The 11,317-nt window shown below is 58.7% G+C and overlaps 1 protein-coding gene across 1 annotated transcript; it reads left to right on the plus strand.

Annotated features, from left to right (window-relative positions):
* Positions 1 to 7,456: 7,456 nt before the first annotated feature.
* Positions 7,457 to 9,705, plus strand: NPTX1 (neuronal pentraxin 1; the record flags this gene model as incomplete). Its single annotated transcript, XM_082008211.1, has 5 exons — positions 7,457 to 8,157; positions 8,283 to 8,490; positions 8,821 to 9,065; positions 9,175 to 9,354; positions 9,484 to 9,705. Exons 1-5 carry the CDS (start codon positions 7,690 to 7,692, stop codon positions 9,703 to 9,705), a joined length of 1,323 nt encoding a protein of 440 aa, XP_081864337.1. The 5' UTR covers positions 7,457 to 7,689.
* Positions 9,706 to 11,317: the final 1,612 nt, after the last annotated feature.

Here is an 11,317-nt window from a genome sequence, read left to right on the forward strand (position 1 = left end):
GTGCGGTAAAAGAGGCAACAACCAAGAGACTTGGATCCAACCAAAACGAACCCTGAATGGAAAAATACCGCCTGGGTCGGCCCATGTAGTGTTAACCACTAACGTCGCTTTAGATGGGGAAAACAGAAAGTTTCTTCCTGCACCTAGGAGATGTAATTGCCCGTGGAGTCAGCGTATTTCTCTGGCCCTCTTTTTACCGTTCTCATGAAATACATCAGTCAAAACCTCTTCCTTATAGCTCGGGTATTTCAAACTCAGATTCCTGATGCAGAGTGACACAGTGATCAACATCTATTTTCTAAGTCTTGGTGGGATTCGTGGCTGATATGTTAGCTGCTGAAACTCAGCAGATTTCTAAGAAATAATGTGAGTAGTCTTACTAATAATAGAAGTGAGACGAACATATACACAAACTTCTCTTTCTGCCATTTACACTGAGGAGCACCCGTACAGCTGGAAAGTAAGGCTTTTCTACATGGTAAAATAAGCGCTACATAAATATAAAGTGTGGGTTTATAGTACGCTAATGACTTCCCATTAAACTGCTGATTGAACAGTTCGGAAGTGGCAAGAACGAGCAGCTTACTCCACTTCCAAAGACCATGCCAAGAGTTTCTGTCCTTGGAAGCAGTGCAGCAGCGCTAGCACATTCTGGATTTATTTCGCATTTCCCATGCAGAACAGCCCTAAGAAGTAGCAGCATAAGGCAACCAGCCCCACAGACCACGTGCTGACACCATTATTATTATGCACAAGTAAAGCAGGGCAGCGCTGATGTTCTCCAGTCCGGATGGCGTTGCAATTCCAGTAGCGCAAAATGCTGCAACAAGTAATAAAAGAAATGTTCAACTCGCCCGGTGTGGAGGAGCCCAGAGTTTTGCAAGTCCATCTTTCACCTCTAAAAGATACGGTGTCTCAGGGCTTCCACTGCCATCCCCGTCCTGGTTCAGAGCCGGCTAGGAAGGCGCTCCGCTGGGCTCCTGCCATTCCTTGCATCTGCGGCTCAAGAAGTGCCAGCCCCACGTGCCAGCCAAAACGTCTCCAGCTTCACTTACTGCCTGGAAGCAGCTTCTATGTCATTCCAGTTACACTTACTACCTCTGCAGCTTCTTGAGCCTCAAATCTTGAAAAGAAATCAATAACATACCCAGCCCTAATGGCATCCTTGCCAGCAAAGAATCTCCCATGTCGCAAGAGCCCCTTTCCCCCACTAGAAGCTACACTTTAGGTCAGGGCCAGCCCTCACAGCAGGCAAATGCAATGAATTCCTATTGCATTATAGCATTTTTATCTGTCCTGTCTTTAAAACCTTGCTGTGCTTTAGCTCGGAACCATCACGGGCACAAACACAAATTGACTTTGGCACAGACGAGCAGATCCCTCACCCACCACGAAGGACCAGAGCGTTCCTCCCTCCGGGGAGCTCTGCCTCTCCAGGACCTCGCCGTCTCTGCTCCAGCTTCTCCCTGTTCGGGAGCAGGTGCCAGCGCAGAGCTCCCAGCTCCCTGATCCAGGGCTTGCGTCTATACCTGCGCTTGCACACGTACCTGCGCGACCCAGGCGTCCGTCTGCCTTGGACGCGCCTGGAACTCCCTCCTGCCGTACACCCATCCTCCCTCGCCCTGCTGTACATCCGTCCTCCCTTCAGCCCATCCCAAAGGTGTGCACGGAGCCATGCCCAGCCTCCACGTACACCAACACAACAGAGCGGAGAGCGTGGGAGACAGAGAGCAAGAGACTCTGCAAAATAATAAATAATCACGGAAAAAACTAGGGCACCAACAGTGGCACTGGCTTTTGATGTTTCCTTCCCATCCTGCCCTGCCTTTTCTCCTGTGAAAAGGGAACGCTGTTCAGTGGGAAGAAGCCCCAGAGCAGCAAGGACACAGGGCTGTTTCTATTCAGAAGCGCTAGCAGGATTACAGACAAATATTGAAGCTATCAAAGAAGCTTAAGGGATTTAGGAACCCACTCCCCATAATTATCCTCCCCGGGGGGAGGGGAAGCGATCTTTTGCAGAGACCTGCAGCAAACGCCAGGACGGTGCTGACTTCTGGAACACCCCACTCGGAATACAAACTTCCCCTCCTTTGTTGGCCAGGGGGAAAAAATGACAAACGTGGTTTTTATAATAGAGTCACAGTTTGTCACCCGGGGGTGCCTCGCTGGGAGGGCAGGCTCGGTGCGGACCCCACGCGCAGCGCCGCGCTCCCGGGCCGGACCTCCCCTGCCTCAGACCCCGGCTGTGGGCAGGAGCAGCGGGTCCGGTCCCACCGCCCGGGCGGGACAGGGCGGCCCGTGTCCCGCCGGGGAGCTCGGCTCCACCAGGCAGCCGGCACCCGCCTCCTCTTACAGCGGGGAAATCCTGAGAAAGCTGGAAAATGACTTGAGGAAGGAAAAGCTGTTGGTTCTTCTGCGTCTGTGTGTGCAGAGAGGGGTAGAAATTACTGTAGAAATCAATTCTGAAACCGAGAGGCGGATGTGGGATGTTTTAAACCTGCCTCCACTCAAATCTGCGGCTGAAGCGTCACAACAAAACTTCATTAACAAAACATGATACCAGGCCCCGTTCCTCCTCCCGTCTCCCCGTTCCCGCTGTAGGACGAGCTCACTGACGGTGAGGAGATTTTTAATTCGCACCAGCGTAAGACAGCGGAGGAGGATGCCTGTGATCTCTACAAAGGCGTGAGCACCCTCTCCTCCGGGAGCCCTGGGCTGCCAGCTGATTCCCCGGCAGCCTGCGCGAGGCTCGGCGCAGCTCCGGCCCCAGCGGCACGCGGCGCAGCGCGTCTCTCTGCCGCGCCCCTCACTCACCCTCTCCTTCACGCCTAAACTAACCCCGGCCGCAGCACGTGGCTGGAGTGGGGTGCGGTGAGGACGGGGTAAGGCCTTTTTTCTGCTCAGGTGTGGCTGCTCACCAGAGACGCAGCTTAACGCCCAAATCTGTACTCAAAAAAAAAGCATCTCGCAGCTGGCGGGAGCCCAACAGGGCAGCGTACGGCCGGACCCTCTCCCGCTCCGGCCCGCTGGGTTCCTGTGCAGGGCGTATCACCACGGTACGGAGCCCCGTCTGCAGCTCTCCCTGCAATTCTGGCTGCTGCAAGAGCAGTCCTTAAGCAGCCAAAATGGTTTCTCTGCTACACTTTTAAGGGAATGCTGCAGTTTTAAACCACAAATTAAATTTTTAATGAAACTTCATAACTGTTGTACCCAAATGTAATGCAATATTGATAGGAACTGTGCATCCAGCTAGCATGAGATTGCCCTAGAAAGCTTTTTAGGATGTTATGCAATATATAGCTAAATTAATTATTTGTAATGACAGGATCTGTGTCCCTATAGCATCACTGAGACCTGCCTAGTGCAAAGAACACACTCCTCATTCTCACTGGATGTAAATGTCAGGCAATTTAGAAGGAAACCGACTTTTGAGATGAGAACAATGGAAGAAAGGGAAGGAAAAAAGGGGAAAGAGTGAATGAGAGAGCGAGAGAGTGAGACAGAGAGGGAGAGATCTGCAAAGAAAGACTGCAGCAAAATGCAGCAAATTTCCGAACTCCAGTCCGAAGTGTTTGTGTGTTACAGAAGGGAATACTCCACCTTACACACGCTGTATTTGTACTAGCTACACACCACGCTCAAGCTGTTCTAACGACAGCTGTAGATTTTAAAAGGCGTGAAAAAAAGAGATTTTGCATATTCACTATTCTGCAAACTTAACCGTGGAGCAGCTCAGAGATGTGTGCTGGTTCCGTGCCTCTTTGGAAAGGATCCTGCTCCCTCCACCCGTGGGCTCTACGTGCCCACACACGCGGTGCTGGACCGTGACCGGAGATCCTGTCCTCGCTGTAGTCTCCCTAAGAACAAGCCTTTATATTTAAAAAAAACCCAAACCAACACAACAGCCTCATAGCCGCTGCCACGTCCTGCTTTAAGCATGCTGGGGACGGGGCAGGAGCCAGGGGCAGGAGCGGGCGATTGCTCCGGGAACCTCAGAGACAGCAGGGCACAACCAGCAGCTCGCCCACGGACCAGCTGGAGGCACTAACAGAAGGAGCTGGGTCTCTCACTCGGTGAAGGCTACCCGTTACTATTTCCCATCGCAAAGCTGTCTCCGTCCCATAATGGATCGTATTGTTCCCACTCCGCAGAGGAGACTTAAATGCAGAATCAGCATTACCCCACAGGAGATGTTTTATGTACAGCAGGCTGCACAAACAGGAGAGAGAGCTTCCGCTCCCCGCTCCCTAGCGCTCCAGCTCCTGGGATTAAAGAGATTTGTCCACTTTAAAAAATGTCCTTTATGCATTTGTAACTCTGCTGTTCTCACTCTGTGCCGAGCAGATCAAACGTTGGCATACCTCACCTCTGCGCTGGACACGTGGCTGTGGCAGAGGGCACGGGGAGCCGTCCTGGTCCCGGGAGGGAGCACCTGGGCTGTCCAAAGTGACACCCGTCCATCACGAATACAAATGTGCCTGCTGGCTCCTGTTCAGACCCAAATCATCTCCCAGGGTCCTTGGTAACTGTGCACAGCTCTTTTCAGCTGCAGAGGGATAAATCAGCTAGCTACAGAGAGCGCTCTGGGAAGAGGCAAGAGAAGAGTTAAAAATAATAGGGGCTCCATTATTCCATTATACCCATCCAGCTCCTAAATCTGCAAAAGCAATAACGGATCCTACTGCATGATTCAGTGATTCTGGGAAAGCTGAAATCTTGATCATATTTTCTAGCCCTTTCTTTGCATTAGGAGACACAGGGGTTATTTTGTTTATCTATTGTAGCACAGCTTTGTTGTTTTTTCCTATCTAGGTATTTATACCATCTCCATCACCATAGTATCGGAGTGTTTATTTTATTGCATCTGTCACCTTGCTCTAATCTCAGCATAATGTACTATGGGTGACAAAAGATTCCTAGTTAAATTGGTTCAGTGACATGAACAGCTTTGTCAATACCATGCAGATGTTAACAGGAGCGGGTACCAATTCAGCAGCCTCTCAGACCAGTTCTACACTGGTGTAATTGTATTGCCTGCAGTAACATTATTTTTGGTTTGTGTTCCTGCCTGTGGCAGAAGAATTAGACCTGCAGTCTTCTCAGCCTTTTCCACAGCATCCTTTTTCTCAAAAAACCCCCAACAAACCCCACAACAACAACAAACCCAAAACAACAACAACAAAAACCCCAATAAAACAATAACCAAAACAAGAACAACCCCAAAACCAAACCAGCACAGGAGGGAGACTGGTCTGCCCAGTAAAACACATCCTGCTTGTCCCTCTCCTTAACTCCCCTGTGCCCCATTCCTGCTGCAGTCGAATGCTATACAGCCCAGAGAGCAAACAGGAGGAAAAGCAACCGGGGCAATGAAGCCAGAAGCGAAGAACCTAGTGGAAATGCAGGTTTTCCCCCAGAAATTCCTGAAGAAAAGCAGACAGCACCGGCGGTGATCTCCTCACAGGTTTCAGGAGGCTCTGAACTGCTGTACGGGGGCTGCACCGGCAGCAAGAACCAGAAGCCTTAGGAAGGTGACAACTGGGAAGTCTCTGCCATCCCCGTAAGCACTGGGACAGCTTTGATGGGAGACAGAAACACAAGCACCACGGGATCCTCGCGCCGGTGCTACAGAAGCGCGGAGCACTCCGGCACGTCTCCGTACTTGGCCACTTTTGTCCCAGCGCTGCCCTGGTGCCCTGGCTGGGCATCAATGGCCATACCCAGCCACGGCAGAGAGCCGGGGGGTTGCCAGCTTTGCCATCCTCTTTCCGCTGTGCCTGATGACCACCCCAAACCTCTGGGTTTGGCCACGAAATGCTGTTTTAACTGTAGCCCATGGAGCGCTGCTAGATGCGGAAAGGGGCCTCCCAAAGGCAGCCGAGATGCCTTTGAGAAGGAAACACTCTATGCCAAGGTAGCGTGTGATAAAACTCTTGGGGCTGGATAAACATCTGCAACAGAAAAGGCATCAAACTGAGTCACAAGTCACAGGTCTTGCTGTGCGCAGCTCAGCGTGCTCTAGCTCCCGGCGAGGGCCGCGAGGGCCCGCGTCAGAGGGGAGATAAAAGGGGGAAAGGACCACGGCGTGGTAGTACCTCATCTTTTGCAGATCCATGGACTGAAAACCTTTGTATTTTACCGACCCACTTCACTAATAAAAATTAATTGCTTCATATTTCACGGGATAACTTGACGTTATGCAAACGCTCTGGCCATATGGACTGCTGCGGTGCAGACTGGGTAGAGCCGGCAGTGACCCGAGCTAAGAGGCCACATTCACCTACGGTATCATCAGAGGCGCGGTTACCCAGGCAGCCCACAAGCTAAACCTCTCGGCAGCGGAGGTATTCCCTAACACCATACACCACCACGGAGGGAAGACAGGGATAAAACCAACAGGCAGGAGACTCCCGGGGCGCTGGTGCGGGGCCGGGCCTGCTCCTGCTCGGGTGCCTTGGCCGAGGGAGGGCTGGGAGAGCAAGCGTGGCGAGAAGCGGCACGCTCGCTTCTGCGGGACTGAGGAGGAATCGGCCTTGGCTGAAGTGCTGAAGATGAGAAAAGCGGCAATTCTGATGGCCACGAACTGTTTCCACCAAGGACAGATCCCAGGACTACCTGGGGATTTTTTTTTCCTGATTAAAAAGGAGGAAGAAAAGGAGCAATTGCTCTCGGCTATGCACCAGCATCGCTTTGCTGCGCCCCATTCCCGAGGACACGCAGCGATTGCGGGGCCCATCCGTGCTCCAGCGGCACCCACGCGCGGCCGGCACCCTCCTGCCCTCCCGACTGCGAGCGCTCGGCTTCGAGCCCGAGCGAGCTCCGTGGGCTGGAGGGCAGAGCATCGCCCCACCCCACAGCCCACCCGCGTCCTCCCCACGGAGCGCCCTGGAGCCCAGGGGTGCCCGCGCGCCGCCGTGCCGTGGGGGCTGCCCGGCTGGGGACGTTGCGGCCGGGGGGGCCGGGCCGGGGATGCCCGGCGGGGGGCCGAGGAGACGCTTTGCCGAGCCGCCGGCAACAGCCCTGGGCGGTGCGGGGAAACGGCACCGCTCCCCACGCCGGCACCGAGCCCGCCCCCCCGCCGGGGGCACGGCGAGCCCGCGGGGCGCCGGCGCTGCTGTCGGGCGGCGGGGGCGGAGCGCAGACGGGCCCCCACGGACATGGACCCACGAGGGCGCGGGGCGGCCCCTTTCCTGCACGGCCCTGCGCACACACGCACTGCACCACCCCCTCCACCCGCCCCGCGGCACCGCGCACACCTGCACACGCACACCCGCATGCACACCCCGCACGCGCACACCCCGCACACCCACACCCGCAGCTGCTCGCTGTAGCAGCCTCCACACACACACCCCCCCCCCCGCCCCACGGTCTCTTCTACATACACGCGCGCCGCGCCCACTCACTCCCGCGCCCACCCACCCCCCCGTGCACACAGAGACATAGGCGTGCACACGCCCGCACGCGCACCCCGCACGCGCACCCCACACTCGCACCCCACACTGGCACACACACTCGCACACACACTCGCACACGCTCCCCCCCCCGCCCGCCGTCGCGCGGCCGGGATTCCACGCGCCGTGACGTCAGGGCGCGCGGCCCCGCCTGGGCGCTATAAGAGGGGCCGCGTGCCGCAGTGGGCCCGGCGGAGAGCGGCGGAGCCGGCCCCAGCGCAGCCCGGGCAGCGCAGCCATGGCCGCGGGGCCGCCCGGCAGCCGCCCGCTCCTGCTGCTGCTGCTGCTGCTGCTGCTGGCGCTGCGCTGCCTGCGCGGCCGCGGGCAGGGCTTCGGGCAGACGCGCTTCATCTGCACCTCGGTGCCGCTGGACGGGGACATGTGCGCTGCCTCCGCGCCGGGCACCGGCTCCGCCGAGGAGTTGAAAAGCACCGTGCTGCAGCTGCGGGAGACGGTGCTGCAGCAGAAGGAGACCATCATGAACCAGAAGGAGACCATCCGTGAGCTGACGGCCAAGCTGGGCCGCTGCGAGAGCCAGAGCGTGCTGGAGGCGCCGGCCGGCGAGCCCAAGGGCGGCGCGGCCGGCAGGAAGGCCGGCTTCGCCAAGAACACCATGGGCGACCTGTCGCGGGCGCCCGCGGCCGAGACCCTCAGCCAGCTCGGGCAGACGCTGCAGTCGCTGAAGACCAGGCTGGAGAACCTCGAGGTAACGCGCCCCCTCGCGCCGCCCCGGCGGGGCCGCCCCGGGCCCCGGGAGCTGCGGAGCCGCCGCCCGGAGCGGAGCGGAGCGGGGCGGGGGTAACGGCCCGCTCCCGTGCTCGCCCCTCGCAGCAGTTCAGCAGGATGAACTCCTCCAGCCAGACCAACAACCTGAAGGACATCCTGCAGAACAAAATCGACGACCTGGAGCGGCAGGTGCTGTCGCGGGTGAACAGCCTGGAGGAGGGCAAGTTCAACCCGAAGAACGAGTCCGAGGAGCGCGGCAAGATCGAGAGCACCCTCACCTCGCTGCACCAGCGCATCAGCGACCTGGAGAAAGGTACCGGGCGCTCCCCAGCCCCGCTGCCCGCCGGACACCCGGCCCGGCCCGCCGCGGTCCCGGAGCGCCCCCCGCCGCTGCCGGCCGCCCCCTGCGGGGGGGCTCCGCCGGGCCCGGCCCGTGGAGCGGCCCCTTCCCCCGCGGCAGCGGCCGGTTCCCGCGGGCCCCCGCGGCAGGAGCCGGGGGTGAGGCGGCCGCGCCGAGGGATTTGCTCCCCGCTGCCATCCCGAGGCCCGTTGCATAACGGGGTGGGGAGGGAGGTGGGAGAGGACCCCCAAAGCGGGCGGAGAGGGGGTCCGGCCGGAGCCCACCGCGCCTCCGCCCCCGCAGGCCAGAAGGACAACCGGCCCCCGGACAGGTTCCAGCTCACCTTCCCGCTGCGCACCAACTACATGTACGCCAAGGTGAAGAAGAGCCTGCCCGAGATGTACGCCTTCAGCGTCTGCATGTGGATGAAGTCCAGCGCCTCCCCCGGCATGGGCACCCCCTTCTCCTACGCCGTGCCCGGGCAGGCTAACGAGCTGGTGCTCATTGAGTGGGGCAACAACCCCATGGAGATCCTCATCAACGACAAGGTTCGGCCCTGGGGAGCAGGGAGGGTGCTGGGCTGGGGGAGGCCAGCTGGGGGGGGGCGGGGCAGCATGGGGGACCCCCGTGCCCACCAGCCTGACCCACCGCCCGCAGGTGGCCAAACTGCCCTTCGTCATCAACGACGGCAAGTGGCACCACATCTGCGTCACCTGGACCACACGGGACGGCGTGTGGGAAGCCTACCAGGACGGCACGCAGACCGGCAGCGGCGAGAACCTGGCGCCCTACCACCCCATCAAGCCCCAGGGGGTCCTGGTCCTGGGCCAGGAGCAGGTAAAAGGGCTGGGGGCGGGGGGCGGGGGGGGTCCCTGCTCTGTTGGGTGCACCCGTGGGGCCGGGTGCTCCGGGGCTGGGACGGGGCAGCGCGGCCGTGTGCCCCCGGTGACGGTGGCTCCTCCACAGGACACGCTGGGCGGCGGGTTCGACGCCACGCAGGCCTTCGTGGGGGAGCTGGCCCACTTCAACGTGTGGGACAGGAAGCTGAGCCCCGGGGAGGTGTACGGCCTGGCCACCTGCAGCACCCGCGCGCTCTCGGGCAACGTCATTGCGTGGGCCGAGGCCAACATCGACATCTACGGCGGGGCCACCAAGTGGACTTTCGAGGCCTGTCGCCAGCTCAACTAGGGCCACGGACAAGCGAGAGAAACCTCCTCACCGGGTTCTTTTCTTTCTCCACCCCCCCCCCCCTTTTTTTTGCGCAAAAACAACCAAGAACGGAGCCGCCCATCTTGCCCCGAGGAGCGGGGATGGCCGGCCGCAGGGCCGCCCGCCCCGGAGCCCCAGCACTCTCCGGTTTCTGTCTTGCCAACGTCCTTCAACGCCTGCGTGCCTTGGCCTGGCGCGGCTGCGCCCCATCCCGCCGCCCCCCCGGGCCCGGCCCCCGCTTCGCCGCCTCCCTGCGGGGCCCGGACCGGAGCCCCCCGCGGGGCTCCTCTCCCTCCAGCCTGAAGCCCCCCGCGAGGGTGGTGCCCCTGGAGTCCCGGGCGCTGCCGTACCCCTGGCTCGGGGGGCGGGGGGCGACCCCCCCCCCCCCCCCCCGTTCCCACCCCCCGGGTAAGGGACCCCCGGCCCCGGTGCTCCCCAGCACCACAGCCATAGCCCCGGGGTGCGGCGGGCACCGGGGCGGGACCCCCCGGGCGGGACCCCCCGCCGGCCCCGCTCCCCGACCTGCCGCACTCAGGTACGTGCCCCCGGCCCCGCCGCCTGCAGCCCCCCGAGGCCTCCTACGTGCCCTAGCTGGTGAAAAAGAGCCTTTACCCTCCCCGGGCAGTCTAGCTACCACTGAGACGTCTGAAGCCTTTCTGCTTTTGATAACACACTATGTTGTTTCTCTTACTGTAAAGGGAAGTTTATTACCATTAAAAATAGGGTATTTTTATGAAGATAAAAAAAAATACAGAATTAAGCAGTGTTCCCTCGGACAAAAAGTACTTTGAGATTCTGCAGGAAAAAAAAGAGATAAAGAAGTGTATTTTGAAATAATAGATGCATTTTGTATGGTTTCCTTTTCTAAACTCCTGGTTTGTACTACAGATTGCAGAAATCACCCCCCAGCCCCCCCCACTGCCCCCCCGGGGGCCGCCCCGGCTGGCAGTGGAAGATGAGGCAGAGAATTCACACAGGGCTCCAGAGCTTCCCCGACCAGCTCCAGAGATGTGGCAGAGAGACGTGCAGAGTGGAGGGGCCCCTACGGAGCCGGGCAAGTCCAAGGCCACCCCTGGCCAGGAGCACAGAGCTGGCCCAGCCGCCGCCGCTTCGGGGAACCAGCACCCCGCCGAAGAGCAGCACAGGCAGCGACGCGCACCCCCCCCAGTCGAGACAGCTTCATACGAACTGTGGCTCAGGGCAGCATATTTTAAACTGTGCTCTTTTTAAAAAAAAAACGAACAAAAACATCGTGAGTTAATTCCAGTTCCTCCTGAGAACCTGTTCCTATCAGCAAAGCGAGAAGCACAACCTGCTGAGAAGAACAAGACCACTGAAAAGGTTTCACCTCCAGTCCCAGGTGCGTCGGATTTGCCAAAAAAAAAAAAGGGTGTGATGTCAACACAATGTACATAGTGTATAGTAGGGGAGAGAATAAATGTATCTTAATTTGTCATTATTTTGCTAACCAAAGCTGTACATTTTTCCTATTACTTGCTCTCTGTCTCCTTTGGGTTTTGAACGGGTTACGATATACTACGCATCCAGTCCGCAGCAGCAGTTCTGAAAATGCACTGTTTCTACTGATACC

This window comes from Phaethon aethereus (assembly GCF_964289735.1).
Source record: "Phaethon aethereus genome assembly, chromosome: 18".
Taxonomy (NCBI): domain Eukaryota; kingdom Metazoa; phylum Chordata; class Aves; order Phaethontiformes; family Phaethontidae; genus Phaethon; species Phaethon aethereus.